Raw genomic sequence first — 23,035 nt, forward strand, 5'->3', positions numbered from 1 at the left:
TGTCTAGAGCTACTGGTATTTAGTTAATAGAGGGTAGGATGCTGCTAAACATCCCATAACACACAGGACAGCCCCCCAAAAATGAAGAATTATCGAGCCCAGAATGTTAATAGTGCTGACTTGAGAAATCCAGCACTAACCAAATACCTTATTGATGGTCATCTTAAACATCATAAACATTATCAATAAAGAAAATTCTGTTAACCACATTCATTTGTTAAATAAATTTTTAAGACCCTTTAATTAAACAGTTTCTTTAGATCTCAGAAAGAGCTAAGAACTGGGGCCATTGGAAACCAAAGAAGAAAAGAGATGCCTGGCTGTGATATTAATGGTCAGAATGCTATCTCTAATTATTTTACATTACATGTGTATATGAATTACACTATATGCATATATGTATACTATACTGGTATATGAAACTATAGTTGAAAAATATTTCAGTTGAAATTTCTAGGAAATTAAATACTAACTCGTTTTCTACAATGCTGAATATTGTTCAACATTTTTGATGAAAAGGATATATTTATGACTATCCTTTACTGAAATAATGGGTGGTATTGAAAGCTATTTCTACTCTTGATACCAGACTGTCAGACAATTTCCACTGTCATGTCTAAAACCACACTCCTGTAGCCACTTCCCATCACATCAACTGCCATCCCTTTTCTCTTTGGTGGCATTTTATTTGCCATGCATAAACAGTGAAAAAATTAAAATCAAGTACATTAAAGAATTTGCTGAGTGAAGGCTAACATGAATGAAGTACAGAGCTTTCCACATTATTTTAAGAGCAGATACTCTTTCCTTTTCCAAGGTGGGCTGATGTCCTAGAAGTTAATACTGTTATGTCAGGAATGACCTATGAAAGCACAGTTTTAAAAGATACTCTATTTCCAAACCATTTCTATGAAGCAAGTAAGAATTTAATGTTTTCTAAGATGTGAAGAAACGGTTCAAGAACACATTCCTACTGGCCATAACAGAGAGCAATAAAATTGTGAAAAATAATTTGCACAGTAACAAAAGGTATATACCTGCTATATACATGTATGTGATATTTAGGATGACAGAGTGAAATAATGTGTGATAGCAGGATTGTGCACCTAGAAAAGATATTTCACTTTAGCTGAAAATGAAAAGGCACTGGTCAGATAGAAAATATGCAAAAGGGTAATGGGTAATTCATATGACATATTAATGTAATTTCTCTTTGAAAGATGTTAGAAGCAAATAAAGGCATCTGCTGGGCTTCCCTGGTGGCTCAGTGGTAAAGAATCCACATGCCAATGCAGGAGACATAAGTTCAATCCCTGGTACTTCTTAACCCCCTCAACAGCTTATTCCCTGGAGAAGGAAATGACAACCCACTCCAGTGTACTTACCCACTCCATGGACAGAGGAGCCTGGAAGACTACAGACCACGTGGACACAAAAGAGTCAGACAAAACACACCAACTTAACGACAACAACAACAACAAAGGCATCTGCGAATATGAAACCTGTTGATTCTATGCCACATCGCTTCCACAAGTGAAAATGATCAATGTGAAAACAATGCGCAGTTGTAGATGTGACTGGTGAAGGAAGTAAAGTCCAATGCTGTAAAACACAATACTGCATAGGAACCTCGAATGCTAGGGCCATGAATCAAGGTAAATTGGAACTGGTCAAACAGGAGATGATGAGTGAATATCGACATTTTAGCAATCAGTGAACTAAAATGGACCAGAATGGCCAAATATAATTCAGATGATCTACTACTTGGACAAGAATCCCTTAGAAGAAATGGAGTAGTCCTTATAGCCAACCAAAGAGTATGAAATGCAATACTTGACTGCAATAGCAAAAACAACAGAATGATCTCTATTCATTTCCAAGGCAAACCATTCAACATCACAGCAATCCAAGTCTATATATGCCCCAACCACTAATGTCAAAGAACCTAAAGTTGAACAGTTCTATGATGACCTACAAGACTTTCTAGAACTAACACCAAAAAAGACATCCTTTTCATCAGAGGGGACTGGAATGTAAAAGTAGGAAGTCAAGACATACCTGGAGTAACAGGCAAGTTTGACCTTGGAGTACAAAATGAAGCAGAGCAAAGGCTAATAGAATTTTTCCAAGAAAACACACTGGTCGTAGCAAACATCCTCTTCCAACAACCCAAGAGACGACTCAACACATGGACATTACCAGATGGTCAATATGGAAATCAGACTGATTATATTTTTGCAGCCAAAGATGGAAAAGCTCTATGCAATAAGCAAAAACAAAACTGGGAGCTGATTGTCGCTCAGATCATGAATTCCTTACTGCAAAATTCAGACTTAAATTGAAGAAAGTAGGGAAAACCAGGAGACCATTCAAGTGTGACCTAAATCAAACCCCTTACGATTATACAGTAGAAATGAGAAATAGATTCAAGGGATTAGATCTGATGATAGACAAGAGTGCCTGAAAACTATGCATGGATGTTCATACACTGTACAGGAGGCAGTGATCAAAACCATCCCCAAGAAAAAGAAATGCAAAAAGGCAAAATGGTTGTCTGAGGAGGCCTTACAAATAGCCAAGAAAAGAAGAAAAGTGAAAGGCAAGGAGAAAAGGAAAGATATACCCATCTGAAGGTAGAGTTCCAAAAAATAGCAAGAAGAGATAAGAAAGCCTTCCTCAGAGCTCAATGCAAATAAATAAAGAAAAACAATAGAATGAAAAAGACTACAGATCTCTTCAAGAAAATTAGAGATACCAAGCAAACGTTTCATACAAAATGGGCACAATAAAGGACAGAAACGGTATGGATCTAAAAAGCAGAAGATATTAAGAAGAGGTGGCAAGAATACACAGAACAACTATACAAAAAAGATGTATGACCTAGATAACCACGATGGTGTGATCATGCACCTAGGGCCAGACATCCTGGAATGAGAAGTCAAGTGTGCCTTGGGAAGCATCACTACAAACAAAGCTAGTGGAGGTGATGGAATTCTAGTTGAGCTATATCAAATCCTAAAAGATGATGCTGTGAAAGTGCTGCACTCAATATGCCAGCAAATTTGGAAGTGGCCACAGGACTGGAAAAGGCCAGTTTTCATTCCAATCCCAAAGAAAGGCAATGCCAAGGAATGTTCAAACTACCACACAATTACATTCATCTCACACACTAGCAAAGTAACGCTCAAAATTCTCCAAGCTCGGCTTCAACAGTATGTGAACCAAGAACCTCTAGATGTTTAAGCTGGATTTAGAAAAGGCAGAGAAACCAGAGATCAAATTGCCAATATCCAGTGGATCATAGAAAAAGCAAGAGAATTCCAGAAGAATATCTACTTCTGCTTCACCGACTACACCAAAGCCTTTGACTGTGCGGATCACAACAAACTGAAAACTTCTTAAAGAAATTGGAATACTAGACTACTTTATCTGCCTTCTGAAAATCTGTATGCAGGTCAAGAAGTAACAGAACCGGACATGAAACAATGGACTGGTTCCAAATTGGGAAAGAGTACATCAAGGCTGCATATTGTCACACTGAATATTTAACTTATATTCAGAGTACATCATGCGAAATGCCGGACTGGATGAACAGAAGCTGGAATCAAGATTGCCGGGAGAGATATCAATAACCTCAGATATGCAGATAACACCACCTTTATGGCAGAACGTGAAGAGGAACTAAACAGCCTCTTTTTGAAAGTGAAAGAGGAGAGTGAAAAAGCTGGCTTAAAACTCAACATTCAAAAAACGAAGATCATGGCATCTGGTCCCATCACTTCATGGGAAATAGATGGGGAAACAATGGAAACAGTGACAGACTTTATTTTCTTGGGCTCCAAAATCACTGCAGATGGTGACTGCAGCCATGAAATTAAAAGATGCTTGCTCCTTGGAAGAAAAGCTATGACCAACCTAGACAGCATATTCAAAAGCAGAGACATTACTTTGCCAACAAACATCCATCTAGTCAAAGCTTGGTTTTTCCAGTAGTCATGTATGGATGTGAGATGTGGACTATAAAAAAAGCTGAGCACCGAAGAACTGATGCTTTCTAACTGTGGTACTAGAGAAGACTCTTAAGAGTCCCTTGCACAGCCAGGAGATCAAACCAGTCAATCTTAAAGGAAATCAGTCCTGAATATTCATCGAAAGGACTGGTGCTGAAGTTGAAATTCCAATACTTTGGACACCTGATCCGAAGAATTGACTCACTGGAAAAGACCCTGATGCTGGGAAAGATTGAAGGCAAGAGAAGAAGGGGATGACAGAGGATGACATGGTTGGATGGCATCACTGACTTAATGGGCATGAGTCTGAACAAGCTCCAGCAGTTGGTGATAGACAGGGAAGCCTGGTGTGCTGAGATTCATGGGGTCGCAAAAAGTCAGACACAACTGAGCAGCTGAACTGAACTGAAACGAGTAGAGGAGTGGGCCTTCCAATTTTAAATATGGTGACCAGGGAATAGCCTCAATGAGAACGTGTATTTAAGTAAAAATGTGAAGTAGATGAATTCAGTACATTTAAACACTGAAAGTAAGATTTCAACTGACTAAAATTTCCCGTTAGTCGAGACTTTCAGGTCTACAATAAAAAGTTGTATTATTTAACATAAGAACAAAGGGAAAATATTAAAAGAAAAAAATTAATAAAGGAAAATTATTCTTTTTTAACCTATTCTGAGAGTGGCAGTTTCTGACTAAAGGAAAATAAGCAGACATAAAGTACTACATTTTTATCAATGTCCATAAAAAAGTCTATTTTCTGAGTGAAACACTATAGCATTTGAAGGAACTAACTGTAAGGAACTAGCTTTGAGACCCAAACTAAGGAGTGAGACTAAAAATCCCTTTCCAGATGAAAAACATATATTGCAGTGACCTAGGAATTTATGCCAGAAATGAACAATTAACAAAAGACATGTAGGAATGACTGTTCTGAAATATGGCATTTAGTGCATCAGTTATAGATGGAAGCTTACAGAAATGAACCACCATCAAGACCATGAGGAAGAGAAGCACTGGCCCCATCCCTGCCAGCTGGCTCATCAGAGGCCTTCAGACATTGTTTGATGACAGCTGCCGCTGAAAGTGGAGAAGGCAATGGCAGCCCACTCCAGTACTCTCGCCTGGAAAATCCCATGGACAGAGGAGCCTGGTAGGCTGCAGTCCATGGGGTCGCTAAGAGTCGGACATGACTGAGCAACTTCACTTTCACTTTTCACGTTCATGCATTGGAGAAGGAAATGGCAACCCACTCCAGTGTTCTTGCCTGGAGTATCCCAGGGACGGGGGTGCCCGGTGGGCTGCCGTCTATGGGGTCACACAGAGTTGGACACGACTGAAGTGACTTAGCAGCAGCAGCAGCCACTGAAGGTGGGGGTTATGTGAATATCTTTTAATTTTCTATTTCTTTTTTCTACCTCCCCAATGCTCACAATGTGGTTAAGGCAAATCTCCCAGGTTAACAAAAATATACACAAGTCAGTCATTCAGTGCCAAAACTCAGAAATGGGCATTAATTCTCCATGAAAATGAGCTTATACTGGGCACCACACTGACTTTAGAACAATGACTGCCATCATTGGCAGTTTCCTCCCTGCCTCCTCCTGAATCCTTCTCTTCCCTTCTTTTCACAGTTTTCATAACCAGTGGCCTGAGTTTACTGCTTTCTGTAAAAGGACAATAAGGGCCTCTAATTAGCACCCTAGTCAGTTCCCTAGTTCTTCTATGGGAGACAGCCTCTCTCAGTATAACTACTCACGTCCAAGTTTTTATTACACCAAGATGTTTAAAGAGTGAAAAGAGCTATGCATAATTTTCTTAATTAAAAAAACTAAAGAGGTTTGCTAATACATACCAACAGGATCATGGTATTGATATATTAATACTACATACATACATACACCTGTATATGTATATTGTATTGATATGTATTATGTTAAGATATACACGCTATATTATTCTATGCTTTCTATTATACAGCCACTCATTATAGCCTTTTTAAATGGGGTAAAAGAAGAGAAGGGCAGTTTTGCCTCTTTTTTTTTCAGAACACCTCAAATTTAATAGGATTCTTGAAAATTAACACTATTTACATAATTTCAAAGTTCAGTATGTAACCATCACCTTGCTAATGAGATGTAAGAGAAAGCAGTGGAGGCCTGAATTAGGCAAGTATTCCCAAGAGGTCTGGTTGCACAGCAAAGACCAGAAAGCTATGCTTTGTTTCCATCTTCAGAATTGTTTCTAAGTTTCTCCTTTTCCTTGACAGGTCTTTTTTTCCCCTTCCTCATTCGCTATAGTTGACCAGTTGCCCTTTTTAAGACTCCGGATAAACTGGATAAAAATACCAGAAACAGTGTCTTTCCCATTACTAAAGATCAATAATTAGTATCCTTATATTTAGAGATATTAAAAAATTGGCAATAAGAAATTTATGGACGTAGGAAAGTACAGTGGTTAAGAGCTGGAGTTTAAATCTTAGCTCCGTAATAGTGAGAAATAACAAGCAAAGACAAAAAAGGCTGCTTAAGGAGAGGATACAAGGAACTGGAAATGACAGATGTAAGGTAATGAAACTATTGACAACGTAACAAAGCATTCTGAGGCCTTTTAGTGGAGGAGCAACCCAGGGCCTACAAACTCCAGTACAAACTCTTGTGCCAAGACATATCACAGTATCAGAAAGGATGCCAGGAATAATCAGAACTGTTACACTAAAAGGGACATCTAGTCCATGAAACCTCAAAGAGAACAAAGTATACTATTCCCATGCCTTTCCTAATGATACACTCCTGCACAAAATCAGTACATATTCTTGATAAAAGAGCACATGAATGGTGTGGATGCAGAAGGACAGCTAAGATCAGTGACAGAATATTTCAGTGTGCAAGCTGGGATTACTGGTCAGAAAAGGTTACATCTGACATTCTGTCTATGCTACAGGCACCAAGACGTCTTGCCTCTCTTTGAATATTTTCACAGGGAATTCACAACCATCAAAGGAAATCAATTCCGTATTCTGTCAGCATTGTCAGAAAATTCATATGTTGAAGCAAGATATGATGTGCTGCTTTGGGGTTCTTCTGTTGAACCAATATTTACTGAGCCCTTGAGTGGACTTTGAGGAGCAATGGCAATGAATGACTCAATTTAGGGACTGGTGGGCCAGGCACAGGAAATAGAAGGAGAAATTTAGTCAAGAAGTTGAGGTGGCTGGCAGGAATTAATTCAGAAGGATTTTTTTTTCTAGGAGGGTAGAAGAAAAATACTCAGGAAAAGGGGAAATCTGGGTCTTACTCTGATGGGCTCTTTGCAACCCCATGGTGTGTACCCTGCCAGGTTCCTCCACCCATGGGATTTTCCAGGCAAGAATACTGCAGTGGGTTCCATTTCCTTCTCCAGGAGATCTTCCCAACCCAGGGATAAAACCCGGGTCTCCCTTACTGCAGGCAGACTCTTTACTGTCTGAGCCACCAGGGCTTCCCTCAGGGCCATGCTCAATAAATCTTTAATCCAATCTTCTGTTGATGGTGGGACTGTGTTCCCTCCCTGTAGTTTGGCCTCATTATGGCAGAGGTAATGGCAACCTCCTTCAAAAGGACTTATGCCAGGGCTGTTGTATTCCATGCCCTTGAACTCACAGCAGGCCAATGTCGACCCATGCCTACACTGGAGACTCCTGGACACTCACAGGCAAATCTGGCTTAGTTTCTTGTGGGGTTACTGCTCCTTTCTTCTGGGTCCTGATGCACAAGGGTCTGTTTCCCCAGTCCTGTGGAAGTTCTGTAATCAAACCCCACTGGCCTTCAAAGTCAAATTCTCTGGATGTTCTCAGCCCCTTTGCCAGATCACCAGATTGGGAAATCTCTTGTGGGCCCTAGAACTTTCACAGCAGTGCAGGAACTTCTCTGGTATAACTGTTTGTCAGTTTGTGGGTTGTCTGCTCAGTGGCTCTATGGTGGGGCTCACACCCGATGCCTCCCAGGTCTGTTGCTGTGAGAGCCCTGTCCCTGTCACAGGCCACTGCTGACCTGTACCTCAGCAGGAGACACTCAAACACTCAAAGGCAGGTCTGGCTCAGTCTCTTGTGGGACCCCTGGGTCCTGGTGTGCACAAGGTTTTGTTTGAGCCCTCAGAGCATCTCTGGCGGGCATGAGGTTTGATTCTAAACGTGATTTTGGCCCTCCTACTGTCCTGTTGGGGCTTCTCCTTTGCCCTTGGATGTGGGGTATCTTTTTTTGGTGGGATCCAACATTCTCCTGTCAATGGTTGTTTAATGGTTAACTGCAATTTTGGAGTTCTCACAGGAGAAGAGGAGAGCATATCCTTCTATTCTGCCACTTGGAAAACTCAGCAGTGGACACAAGACCGGAAAAGGTCAGTTTTCATTCCAATCCCAAAGAAAGGCAATGCCAAAGAATGTTCAAACTACCACACAACTGCACTCATCTCACACGCCAGCAAAGTAATGCTCAAAATTCTCCAAGATAGGCTTCAACGGTATGTGAACCGAGAAACTCCAGATGTTCAACCTGGATTTAGAAAAGCTTTAAAAAAGGATTTAAAAAAGGCAGATATCAAATTGCCAATATCTGTTGGATCACAGAAAAAGCAAGAGAGCTACAGAAAAACATTTACTTCTGCTTCATTGACTATGCTAAAGCTTTTGACTGTGTGGATCACAACAAGCTGTGGAAAATTCTTCAAGAGATGGCAATACCAGACCACCTTACCTGCCTCCTGAGAAATCTGTATGCAGGTCAAGAAGCAAGAGTTAGAACTGGACATGGAACAATGGACTAGTTCCAAATAGCGAAAGGAGTACATCAAGGCTGTATATTGTCACCCTGCTTGTTTAACTTATATTCAGAGTACATCATGTGAAATGCTGGGCTGGATGAAGCACAAGCTGGAATCAAGATTGCCGGGAGAAATATCAATAACCTCAGATATGCAGATGACACAACCCTTACGGCAGAAAGTGAAGAGGAATTAAACAGCCTCCTGATGAAAGTGAAAGAGGAGAGTGAAAAGGCTGGTTTAAAACCCAACATTTAAAAAACGAAGATCATGGCATCCAGCATCATGCCACTTCATGACAAATAGAAGGGAAAAAGTGGAAACAGTGAGAGACTTTATTTTGGGGGGGTCCAAAATCACTGCAGATGGTGACTGCAGCTATGAAATTAAGATGCTTACTCCTTGGAAGAAAAGCTATGACAAACCTAGACATCATATTGAAAAACAGAGACATCACTTCACCGACAAAGGTCCATACAGTCAAAACTATGGTTTTTCCAGTAGTCATGTACAGATGTGAGAGATGGAAATAAAGAAGGCTGAGCACCAAAGAATTGATGCTTTCAAACTGTGGTGCTGGAGAAGACTCTTGAGAGTCCCTTGGACAGCAAGGAGATCAAACCAGTCAATCCTAAAGGAATTCAACCTTGAACATTCACTGGAAGGACTGATGCTGAAGCTCCAATATTTTGGCCACCTGATGCAAAGAGCTGACTCACTGGAAAAGACCTTGATGCTGGAAAGATTGAGGGTAAGAAGAGAAGAGGTGGCAGAGGATGAGATGGTTGGATAGCATCATAGCCTTAATGGACACGAGTTTGAGCAAACTCCGGGAGAGGGTGAAGGAAAGGGAAGCCTGGCATGTTGCACTTCGTGGGGCCGTAAAGAGGTGGACTGGACTTAGCAACTGAATAAGAACAAAGGGGAGCAGAAGGCTAAGCAGGAAGTGGATAAAGAGGGTGGGAAGATATGTGCCTAGAAGAGCTTACTTACATTTGGGGCAGTAACTTGTACTCTATAGGTACAAGTGTAAACAACCAATCACATCCAGGGAGACAGTGCTAGATCAGATACACATAAAATGCAAAAAGAAACCCAGACTGAGGATAGATTTGTGTTAATCCCAACAAAAATACCAAAGAATTTATTATTTGAACATTTCCCAAGCACTGTTCTAAGCTCTTAAAAAAACTGTTTTATTCTTCCAACAACTCCATGATGTAGGTAATATACGCTACTACCATTTTATAGATTAGGAAACTGATTCAAAAAGAATTCCAAATCACCCAGTTAATTAACAGAGGAGAATCCAAACCCAGTCAATTTAACTCCAGAGCCCACAGTCTTTTAAACCACTATAGTGTCTTCTTCTCACCTTGATTTCTAGGCCCTAACACAACTGGCTGTCCAGAGTAAACACTGAAATACTTCTTGAAGAGCCAAAAGATCCAGCTTTAGTGGGATCTTAAGAGGCAAAATTTCTAATGAAGGATATATGGATCTGAAAAGAGAACATAGAAATACTAATACATTAAATGGCTTATGGGTCTGAATGGAAACCTGTGGGTAGATTCATTTTTCCAACTTGCTATGGCTTTCCCAGCTTGTGTTAGCAGGAAGGTGCTCCAATTAGCATGAGCCAGCACACAGGCTCACGGGTGACTTCAAAGGCACAAGTCAGATGTGTAGTCTTCCACAAAGTGTGGATGAAACACAGTCAAAAATGTGCCTTCCTCTGTAATATGACCACTCTGATCTCTGCTCTTATACCTAACATGACCTTATACCCTGGTGTTTATTATATATCATTTCCCCCCTTCTAGGATGGAAATTTGGCTAGGAAACTTGTCTAGGAATTTGTCTAGGTCAAGGCATTTGTCTTATTCATCTCTGGATTCCCAATACCACTTATTAATACTGGTACATGATCAATCTGACAGCATTAAGATAGCATGTTTTAGGGGAAAAAAAATATTTCATTAGTCAATATTCTACAGAGGAAGTAAAGATGACTCTTTAAAAGCTGTCATTTTCTACAAATGGCTTTTAGTAATTAATTTTAATTAAATTTGTCCATAATTTGAGAACCTCCCACACATAAAACACTGCACTTGAAATTATAATAACCCCTAAGAAAGTGAAGAGGAACTAAAAAGCCTCTTGATGAAAGTGAAAGTGGAGAGTGAAAAAGTTGGCTTAAAGCTCAACATTCAGAAAACAAAGATCATGGCATCTGGTCCCATCACTACATGGGAAATAGATAGGGAAACAGTGGAAGCAGTGTCAGACTTTATTTTGGGGGGCTCCAAAGTCACTGCAGATGGTGACTGCAGCCATGAAATTAAAAGAAGCTTACTCTTTGGAAGGAAAGTTATGACCAACCTAGACAGCATATTGAAAAGCAGAGACATTACTTTGCCAACAAAGGTCTGTCTAGTCAAGACTATGGTTTTTCCAGCGGTTATGTATGGATGTGAGAGTTGGACTGTGAAGAAAGCTGAGCGCTGAAGAATTGATGCTTTTGAACTGTGGTGTTGGAGAAGACTCTTGAGAGTCCCTTGGACTGCAAGGAGATCCAACCAGTCCATCCTAAAGGAGATCAGTCCTGGGTGTTCTTTGGAAGGAATGACACTAAAGCTGAAACTCCAGTACTCTGGCCACCTCATGCAAAGAGTTGACTCACTGGAAAATACCCTGATTCTGGGAGGGACTGGGGGCAGGAGGAGGAGGGGACAACCGAGGATGAGATGGCTGGATGGCATCACTGACTTGATGGATGTGAGTCTGAGTGAACTCCGGGAGTTGGTGACAGACAGGAAGGCCTGGCATGCTGCAATTCATGGGGTCGCAAAGAGTCGGACAGGACTGAGCGACTGAACTGAACTGATTCTTCAGTTGAGGTATCATATAATTCATGTGGTTCTACATCCTGACTTTTTGGCCTCCTAAATGTACTCATTAACATTACGTTTTAAAAGTAAAATAATATATGGTACAGTCATAGCACTTTTAAAGGCTACTATTAACACATGGCCTAACACAAAATCCTGCCAGAGGCCCTAGAGAATAACCCAGCCATGCAGAGCAGGCTGGATACTTCTCTGCAGCAAGGATTCACTGGGACTCAGTGCAGTCCCCAGAATGGAAGCAGCTCCCTGGTGTCTGCAGATGCTGCAGTTGTTGAAGTTGACAGCTTAATTTCAGTGAACAGGTATGTGTGTGAGTCAGGCACAGCGACTGGGTTTCTGTGCACTCTATTCCTGCATAAGTGAGGCAATAATATAAAGTTGATTATGGGCTCTCAGAGTACTTGCTGGTGCTAATTCCACTCACTATTAACTTGCACTCCAAGGACAGGTTAATTCTAGATGATACTCTACAATGACAAATTTATTTCTGAAAACATGCACATTCACAACTCCTAAAGTGTGTGCCTAATGCATGACTATTCCAGGTTTAATAAAATTAAACGTTTGCATGAATTTCAAAAGGTCCATCTCTATACCGAAAGATTACTGGTAAAGGTTTAACCAACCAGTCATTAAAGTGATCAGTTTTGAATATAGAGTATTCCATTATAAACATCAATAACAGACAGTTAGGAGCCATAGAAAGCTTTTGACTATGGGAAGAATATGACCAATACCCAGATTAAAAAGAATTAATTGGGGGCTGGGGGCACTAATGAAAAATGGATAGCTGGTGAGAGAAACAGCCTGAAATAAGACAAAGGCCACCATCATGACATGGAGACTCAATAACAACTGGTGGCTGACTGCATGGCAAGTAGATAAGAGGAAAGAGTAGATTTAAAATAAACTTTGAAGTCTGGAAAAGCCAGGTTAATAATACCTCTAAGAAAGTCAGGAGGAGGGTCTAGACTGCAGCAGAAAAAGGAGTTGAAGTTTGGTGCCCTCAGGACATTTACATTTATTCAGCCGGGGTGGTTCAGTGGTAAAGAATCAGCCTGCTAAGCAGGAGATGTGGGTTCCATCCCTGGGTCAGGAAGATGCCCTGGAGAAGTAAATGGTAACCCACTCCAGTATTCTTGCCTGGAGAATCCCATGGACGGAGGAGCCTGGTGGGCTACAGTCCACGGGGTTCCAAGAGTGGAACAAGACTTAGTGATTAACCAGCAGAAACACAGATTAAGAAAAACAAGCCCAGGGGGTGGATGACACCACCAAAGAATAGAGGAGGCAGGAAATAATGGGAAAGAGAAAATGGGAATGCTGGAAGAGAGAAAGGACAAAAACGAGCTAGTCAAAGGAATAAACTTGTAGATCCAGTGAAGTACGAAAATCAAGACCAAGAAAAGAGATTTAAATAGAAGCAAATAGGAATTCCCTGGTAGTTCACTGGTAAGGACTAGGTACTTTCACTGCTGAGGGCATAGATTCAATCCCTGGTCAGGGAACTAAGATCCCACAAGCTGCAAGGTGTAGCCAAATTAATTAACTAATTTTAGGAACAAGAAGAAGAAATAATGACTCTTTGATCCATGGACTACAGAATGGATGCTGTGTTAGCAGGCATGAAAACAACATAAACATCTCCATCAGAGCTCTTGAGTGGCCAGGTGCACTGTCAATGAGCAGCAACATTTTGAAAGGAATCTTTTTTTCTGAGAAGTAGGGCTTAAAATATTCAGTAAATCATGGTTGTAAATGGATGTTCTGTCATCCAGGCTTTCTTGTTCTATTTCTAAAGCCCAGACTGAGTAGATATGGTATAATTCTAAAGAGTTATAGGATTTTCCGAATGGTAAATGAGCAATGGCTTCAACTTCAAGTAACCAAGTGGATTAGCCCCTACCAAGAGGGTCAGCCTGTCCTTCGAAGATTTGAAGCCAGGCACTGCCTTCTCTCTAGCTATGAGAGCATTAGATGGCATCTTCCTCCGATGAAGGCTGTTTCACCTACACTGACAATCTGTTGTTTAGTGTAACCACCCTCATTAATTATCTGAGATAGATCTTCTGGGTAAGTTGCTACAGTTTCCAAGTCATCCTTCCTATTTCACCTTGTCCTTTTATGTTATGAAGATGACTTCTTTTTTTAAACATCATGAACCAACCTCTGCTTGCTTTCAACTTTTCTTGTACAGTTTCCTCACCTCTCTTGGCCTTAACAGAATTAAGGAGAGTTAGGGCCTTGCTCCAGAGAAGGCAATGGCACCCCACTCCAGTACTCTTGCCTGGAAAATCCCATGGACGGAGGAGCCTGGAAGGCTGCAGTCCATGGGGTCATGAAGACTCAGACAGGACTGAGCGACTTCACTTTCACTTTTCACTTTCCTGCATTGGAGAAGGAAATGGCAACCCACTCCAGTGTTCTTGCCTGGAGAATCCCAGGGATGGCGGGGCCTGGTGGACTGCCGTCTACGGGGTCACACAGAGTCGGACACGACTGAAGTGACTTAGCAGCAGCAGGGTTATTAAATGGCTAAATTTCAGTATTGTGTATCAGGAAATAGGGAAGCCCATGGAGAGGGACAGACAGGGGAAAGCCCAGTTGGTGAAGCAGTTAGAACACATGCATTTATAGTCTTTATGGATGAGGTTCGTGGTGCCTCAAAACAATTACAACAGTAACATCAAATATATCACTGTTCACAAATCACCATAACAAATATAATAATAATGAAAATGTTTGAAACATCACAAAAATTATCAAAATGTGACACAGAGACACAAGGTGAGCAAATGCTGTAGGGAAAAAAGTGCCAAAAGACTTGACACAGGGTTGCCACAAACCTTCAATTTGTGGGGGAAAAAAAAGAAAAAATACACAGTATTTTTGAAATACAATAAAGCAAAGTATGCCTATAAAACCCTAACTATTTTAAGACCAAATCCACATGCCCAAGAAGCACAGAAGTAACGGCCTTGAGCCAATCTCTAATTCCTACCCCAACAGGTCCAGGTTGTCTTCTCTGTTACCAGTTAGATCCATGACCCTAAGTTTTTCTCAGTAGAGGAAAGGAATGCAAGCAAAAACACAACTATGGATTAAAACTCTCTCAACATTCCTAGGTTCACAAGCTTACCTAGCTACTCACTGAAAGACGACTGACTACTCTTTAAACTGCTCTTGGCCTTCCAAGAAATAAGAAAACTCTTCCCGGCTCCTATTTCTCTGAAGGACTTTTCTTATTTCAAAGTCACTCTTAAGCAGCTTCTAAGAATAACTGATAAGATCACCATTACCACTTTATTATAAATCTTTAGATAGTTTGCTTAGATCATTTTTTCAAATATAATATGCACTTGTTATTGCTACAAACAACATTAACCCTAACATATGTGAAACACAGTACTTGCACTGCACTTTGCCTCCGAAGCCTAAGAAACCTCAAGAACTAGTATTATAAGTATGTATTATGAGCATGTGAGTACTGGAATCAGAGAGACCTGGTTCAAATTCTCTCTCAGAAGATTAGACTGGTTGCAGAGCGCTGAAACTTGGTTTTTCCTTTCCTCTAAAATGATAATACCATCTATCTTGCAGTGCTGTCATAAAAATAAGTAAAACACAAACAGTCCTGGTTCACAACCAGCATTCAATAAAAACAATTACTCTTACTGTTTTGTTTGGGCCCTAACTCATGTCCAACTCTTGTGCAACGCCATGGACTGTAGCCTGCCAGGCTCTTCTGTCCATGGACTTTCCTAGGCAAGAATACTGGAGTGCGTTGCCATTTCCTTCTCCAGGGGACCTGTCTGACCCAGGGAGGGAACCTGTGTCTCCTGCATTGAAGGCAGATTCTTTACTGCTGAGCCACCTGAGAAGCCTACAATTACTCTTACTGCTATAAGCTGAATCTTCATCCCTCCTTCTTCAACAAAGGTAAAATTAGTCCTCTAAAAGTGCACAGGATATTGGAGTATGCGTTGAAAAAAGACCCCTAGGTTGGGAAGATGCCCTGGAGAAAGAAACAGGCTACCCACTCCAGTATTCTGGCCTGGAGAAATTCATGGACTCTATAGTCCATGAGCCACTTTCACTTTCGGGAAAAATCTGCCTTGCATCCTAACAAGGGTGAGAAATGGAAAAATGAAATCTACTTATAGGAAGTCTGCACATCAAATAGCGTGGAAAGCCCTTGACCACAAAGGACCCAGATGCTGAATAAATTACAACAGATATGCTTTTAAATGCATTGCTGAAATCATAAGAAAACAAAGGAGATTCCTAAGGACAAGAGTAAAAAAGAAAAAATAAATAAATAAATAAGCCTAAACCTAGGTGGTAGAACCTAGAGCCCAGGAACTTCCGCCCTGGCAGTATAGGACAGGAGTCTTGAGCTTGTGAAACTCGAAAGGGACTGAACCTGGAACCCACACTGAAGGAGTTACACCTTGGTAAAAAGAACAGCCTAGGGCTTCCCTGATAGCTCAGCTGGTAAAGGTTCCGCCTGCAATGCAGGAGACGATTCTGGAGTCGGGAAGATCCCCTGGAGAAGGGATAGGCTACCCACTCCAGTATTTCTGGGCTTCCCTGGTGGCTCAGCTGGTAAAGAATCTGCCGCAATGCAAGAGACCTGGCTTCGATCCCTGGGTTGGGAAGATTCCCTGGAGAAGGGAACAGGCTACGTATACCATTATTCTGGCCATGACAGTCTATGGGGTTGCAAAGAGTCAGACAAGACTGAGTCACTTTCACTTTCAGGAAAAAATCTGCCTTCCATCCAAGAGAAGTCTGTAAACCTACACCAAACCTAAGTGGAAAAATTAATGACAACAATGCTGATCTTCCCTCAGCAAACCTGAGCTAAATTTCGGAGAAATGCTTGGCTAATCAAAGTGGCCATGGTTGGAAGTAGAAGCAAATATATTTTCTACAGAAAATCATCTTCAATAAAGATTCTTCAAGATTCTCATAAAACTAAGGAATAACTGAGGAGATAAGCTACCTTCAATGATATTCAATAGATACACTATCCCTCAACCCCAAGGGCTTTGGATATTCAGACTATGGAAAAGAAAAAAGGGAAAACAGAAAAAAAGCTGGACCAAAAACAAAACACATGCACACACACAAAATAAGAAAATTTTCACTCTGCTGTGTGCATAAAATATACCTTAAATATAGGTTTTTACCATAATGGAATTACATGCTTTATGTGAAGTGTGGTAAGAACACTGCCTTTAATGCCAGGCATACCTGAATCTGAAACTAGCTAAACAAGTACTAGTTTAAGATTCCCAGCAAGTTTAGTAAAACTTTCTGGGCTTTAATTTCTTTAGCTGGAAAATGAACATAATACTCCCTATCTACTAAAATTGTTGTGAAATAAATTCGCACACATACATACTTACATGTGTGTCACAAACCACAGTTCTTGGTACAGAAAATGCACTCAATAAATAGTATGAACATCACAGGAGAAGGATTTTCATTCATCCAACAAGTAATTACAGTGTCTCTTACGTGCCAGTCCCAGCGCCAGACTTTTGCTATGTGCTGTATTGCTGGTTTGTGTCAGACATTCATCAATATAAGCTTACTTTATCCTTCCACAATCTTAAAAAGTTCTGTTATCTCCACTGTCCAGATGACGAAACTGAGAAATTAAGAAACTTGATTCAATTCATACAACTGACAGTGTAAGGACTTGAAATTGGACGCTATATGACCCCAAAGCCTATGTCTTAATTTAATTACCTCACCTGGATGAGGACATCCCCGTTCAGATACATATGGAGGATGTACTTGGTAGACTGCCTTCTTTTTCTTTTTTAGGAAAAAGCAGAGAACTCTAAAAATAACGGCTTTCACAATCATAGAATATAACATAACATCATTAAACTGAATTCTCTACATTCTTGACCTTTCAGTTTTTGTTCCTTCTTCGACAGAGAAGGTAACATTTCAATTCTAAGGAACATCTACTACATATGCAATGGGTCTAAATGTTGTAGTTTTCATTTATAAATATTTTTCTAGGTATTACAGAGTAAATTGGCATTTCTTGGAAATTTAAACATGGTTTACTTTTTGATGAGGGGAGGATCTTACTTATATAATGATAACAGATAAAACTTAACAGGGAGGCAGATAAGACTCAAAAAAGGAAGCAATTTCTAAAATGTTTTCATCTCACCAAACTGAATAGTTTCAGACTACTTTGTAAAATATTAGATCACTCTCCAACAGATACTACAGATTACACTATGGTAAAGACAAACAATTATTCCATACAGTAATTAATTTTCAATCTTGAAAATAATGGCAACAAAAACTTTTGAGTTCTTTTAAACAATACTGAGACAACCTAACAGATCTAGAAAAGTTATTGCAGGTTCTCCACCTCAATTAAAAAAAAAAGTGTTCTGGATTTTCTCCTAAGGAAAAAAGAGAATAGAAAAGAAGAAAGGACTCTTCTAAAGGCACAGCTGCCTTGTAGAAATGGTTTACAGACTGCTCACTCCTACTTCTAGGAGAGAAATTCATCCTCTGTTCACCGACTCAGAGTTTGAAACTAAGCATGTGATTTTAAGTAACAGTAATTTTAAATAATAATGATGTAAAGAAACTGGATCCCTTTACCCTCAAACTGAAAACTGCTGATGATTAAGAAAATCAAGTAGCTCAAACAATTTAAAAATTGATAAATAAATAACTCCAAAACAAAGTAATGAACTTTCACTTAAAATGGAAGAAAATCCTCTTCTATTCATTTTAGAGTGACTCACAGCTAAATCTGGAGGAGATTTTAGAGATTATTTCACCAGTCTTCACTTTAAAGATAAGGAAATTGAGAGCTAAAGCACTGTGATTCAATTACCCATCCCCTGGAGAAGGGAAAGGCTACCCACTCCAGTATTGCGGCCTGGAGAATTCCATGGACTGCATATGTATAATCCATGGGGTCGCAAAGAGTCGGACACGACTGAGCGACTTTCACTTATATATTTTCTCACATCATTATTTCTTCCCTTATCTAATGTAGCTATAAATTTGTAAGTCATCATCCATCATGTTTTTCTGCCCTGTGAATACTACAGCTTCAAGGCAAGGGCAGAGAAAAAAATTGTCTGATACTTCACATTTAAACCATCATAACAGCTTTGCTTAATAAGAATAAAATGAGTGTAAGTGAATAAAAGAATTATTTCCGCCACTCAAATAAGGTTTCTGCCTCATAACTGGTCTACATACAAGCCATCTCTGGTTTTTGCACAATAGGAGCGCAAAACCGGGGGCAGGGACTTTAAAGAAAAGTTTCGCAATTCAAGAGAAAAATCCCTGGTGTGCCCTACATAGTTTCAAGCCTGCCTAGAGAGAACAGAATGCCTTTAAAGAAAGAAGGAGAAAAATTGTGGGCTGGAATAGGTCAGTTTCAGGATTTCTTCCAAGAATAACAGTCAATAATTCAGAATTCAAAATACCGCATTACTGATTATCTTAATTAAACAACACAAAAACACAATAAAATTTAAGTTCTTGAAAGTAAGAATATGTTTCCTTCTGAGAGACCTGCAGTTTTTCACACTCAGGCGTCTTTTTCAAAAGGGAAAACTGGAGCACTCGCGATTGCTCGTCCGAAGTCACTCAAACACGAGTCTACGGGACCAGGGTGGATCTAGCCTGCCGCATTCGTTGTATTAATCCTTCACATGGTCTGCCCGAAGCAATTTAGCGAAAAAACTTAAACCTCAGTATGTAGAAAACGGTTCTTATTAATTCCTAACCAAACTTTTTTTTTAAATGTTATCCTTTACTTCTGGAATTCCCTAGTAAGTGACCTCCAGGACAGGTAGTTCGGTGCCAGGCGCGCTCCCGCCTAGGACCTTTGGGGGAAGGGACACAATTCGCTAAGTGGCTGGGCTGCCCGGCGCGGGCCCCCGGGAAACTCTCGGCGCCGGCTCCCAAGGCTGCTGCGGACCCGACGCACCTGCCGAGCAAAGGCGGTCCCCCACCTGCGACAACGCCCCCGCCCACCCTTACCTCCCGAGACGCTTACCTGGGGCGTCTGCCGAGGCCTGGCCCCTGGACGTGGCCGACTCGGCCCAAGCCAGGTGCGACGAGGGCCGACTCCAGGGCCGCGGGGTCCCGAGCGCCAGGTAGGAGGGGTTGGACTTCCGCCGAATCGCCACCCGCCTGAAGTTGTAGTCGCCCTCGCCGCTCATCTGGCCGCTTTCATTCGCGGCTCGGCGCCCGCTCCCGCCCTCATCCAGCCGCGAGCGCGCGCTCGGCGGGCACCTGAGGGGAGACCTGACCCAGGGGGGCGTCGCTTCCATGACAGACTCCGTGCGACTCGACAGGGGCAACTTCTGCTTCGAGTCGTCTGCAAGTGTCTCCGCGTCCCTTCCTCCCAGGACGCGCAAGGCCGCGCAGCGAGTTTGGCTCCGATTCCCTGTGCGGCAGCCGCCACGCCCGAGTCTCTGCGGCTAGCGCTCTCACCTGACGCCGCCGCGAGAGCGGCGGGTTCTGGCTACCGCCACCCCCTCCTCTCTGGACCAATCACCGGCAGACCCCCGAGAGCGCCGAGAGCTCGGCCTGTGAGCGCCACTGCTGCTGCCGCCTCCTCGTCTCTCCCGGGCAGTAGCCCAGCACGCGCGGTGCCGCCGGGAGCGTCCCGGGCAGCTCCGCCCTCCCTCTCCCCCGCCCCCTCCCGCTTCCTTCTCCCCTCCCCCGCCACTGGCCGACTGGAGCCGAGGGGGCGCTCACCTGCCGACGCAGACCTGGAGTGCTCCGAAGGTCAGCCGCGCTCACCGGTGGGACACACGCACTGGGCTCCGGAAGAAAGAAGAGATCATAACAGCTACTCTGAACTCTGTACAGGGCCTGCCATCCTCGCAGACGCGTAAGACAAGGGTCACACGTGTGTCTCAAGACGCTACTGAGCCCTTGATAATGATCTTACTTATGTTGTAGAGCTACCCAGTGAGGTAAGTATTTCAGATAAGGAAACCAAGATGCGGAACTTATACTGGGTCACTTAGTACTGCACGGCTAGAATGCTTACCTGAGGCTCTGCCCCAAAGTCTGGCCTTATCTCACGCAACCAAAAAATCTTGCCGGGAGCATCGAGACAGAGAAAGGTGAAAAGGTGCTTGAAAGTAAAAGAAAAGGTGGCGCTGACGATCCGCAGGTTTCCTGAAGAACATCAGCCCCTCCATCACCACAAACACTTTTGGGGCTTCGTTAGTAATGCTCTTCAGATTCCTTTAATTTGTCGAGTCATGTTTTAGAAGCGTCAGCTAAATAGTAAATTGAATTTTTTTTCCCATTGGTTTGCTTACCTGCATTTTATTTTTATTTATTTATTTTTTACCTGCATTTTAGAATTCATTAAAGTGAAGAGCTGAGTTACAAAACCACAGAGATAGGAGGTGAAAGAGCAGCGTTCCAAGTATCCCAGCTGAAGCAGAAAGAATTCCCCAGCCATCACTCCCACCTTGGAAGTCACCCCACATTTTTCTCGGATGGACCTTCACCCAGGTAACATCTCTTCCATCTCCCTGAAGTATGTCCCATAACCCAGTCCTCCTCAAGAAGCCTTTTAGGAGGCAGTTCAACTGTCTTAGTCTCCTTGGCCATTACGCCAACAAATGTACCCTTTAGAAGAAACTGGGATTCCCTGGTGGCTCAGAGGTTAAAGCGTCTGCCTGCAGTGCGGGAGACCTGGGTCCAATCCCTGGGTCGGGAAGATTCCCCTGGAGAAGGAAATGGCAACCCACTCCAGTATTCTTGCCTAGGGAATCCCATGGGCGGAGGAGCCTGGTGGGCTACAGTTCACGGGCTCGCAAAGAGTCGGACACGACTGAGCGACTTCACTTTCACTTTAGAAGAAACTACACGCATAGTTTCTAATGCATCCATTCTGACCTTGTTAAAAGGAGCTTTTGCTCCCTTTGGATTTATTATCCCTGTATCACTGTATTGTAACTGTTGTTACTCTTTCTCTGTAATTGTGTTATCTACTACACTACATGATATCAGAAGTGATTTAAACAAGTGCTTTCACATATAAATGAATAATGAAAGAGGTTTTACCTCCGTATGCATAAGTTAACTATAACTTAAATGCAGGTTTTTTAACATAATTTATTTGGTTCAATAAAAAGGCAATGTGGGGTGGGAGCAAAAAAAAAAAAAAGGTGGTGTTGCAATCAATAATACCACACTGGAGAAGGCAATGGCAACCCACTCTAGTACTCTTGCCTGGAAAATCCCATGGACGGAGGAGCCTGGTAGGCTGCAGTCCATGTGGTCGCGATGAGCCAAACACGACTGAGCGATTTCACTTTCAGTTTTCACTTTCATGCATTGGAGAAGGAAATGGCAACCCACTCCAGTGTTCCTGCCTGGAGAATCCCAAGGACGAGGGAGCCTGGTGGGCTGTTGTCTATGGGATCGCACGGAGTCGGACGCGACTGAAGTGACTTAGCAGCAGCAACAGCAGCAACCTACTTCAGAGCGACCTATTTTTAAGTGAGAAGATGATGGCAATCTTCTCTTTTAAAGAACTGGCTATTGATGAAAAGTTCCCCGCCAGGTGCCTCCCTGCTACTATTCAGTATCGGCGCTTACTCTTTCTGTGGAGAACTGCAGTAAACATATCTATTTGGAGCAAAAAGATATCTTATCAGACATATGTAAGGCAGCAGTTTAATGCTTCCTCATTTGGATATTTTGACTTGTCTACATTATACATATTTCTATTTCTTGGCTCAAGTTGTTCACATTACATATTAGTTTACAACAGTGGATGTCGTATTTTCAGGCATTCATACATCATCTGACATTTCCTCTAAAGGTTATGATGCTTATTATTTTCTGATAGAAACCATTTCTAAAGGACTTTGCATTTGATGACTATATTTTTGCAACATTAAATAAATAAGAGGTCAACAGAACTTTATTTGATCTCAAGTTATTATAGGCTAGAATAGAACAAAAATTTTGAAAATCATTATAAATGATGATATAGTCCTTATGTACTATTTTATTTGCTAATATAGCCAACAGAAAGTTCGATAGTAATTCATTACCACATGTTGAGTGAGAACTATGCTGGGTCCTGAAATACAGAGATGTATGCAATACATAGTTGCTTATACTCCACGTCTCCGTGACTGAGACACTGCTGAATGCTGACTAAATCATGTATCTTTCCTTAGGCACACTAAGAGACAGATTTGAATCTTCCCTTACAGTTAGGTGGAGCCACCTAACTAAATTCTTCAAAACGTTTTGTGGGCAAAAGTAATGTGTGTC

General features: G+C 41.7%; 1 protein-coding gene across 1 annotated transcript in view; it reads right to left on the bottom strand.

Moving 5' to 3' along the window:
- The window catches only part of FGD4 (FYVE, RhoGEF and PH domain containing 4), a 289,247-nt gene extending 268,829 nt beyond the window's left edge, over positions 1-20,418 (bottom strand). Inside the window, exon 1 of the mRNA XM_069585362.1 lies at positions 19,776-20,418. Within this exon, the coding sequence (XP_069441463.1) occupies positions 19,776-20,052 (277 nt within the window). The 5' untranslated portion in view covers positions 20,053-20,418. The remainder of the gene's footprint in view (positions 1-19,775) is intronic.
- Positions 20,419-23,035: the final 2,617 nt, after the last annotated feature.

This window comes from Ovis canadensis, chromosome 3, assembly GCF_042477335.2.
Source record: "Ovis canadensis isolate MfBH-ARS-UI-01 breed Bighorn chromosome 3, ARS-UI_OviCan_v2, whole genome shotgun sequence".
Classification (NCBI taxonomy): domain Eukaryota; kingdom Metazoa; phylum Chordata; class Mammalia; order Artiodactyla; family Bovidae; genus Ovis; species Ovis canadensis.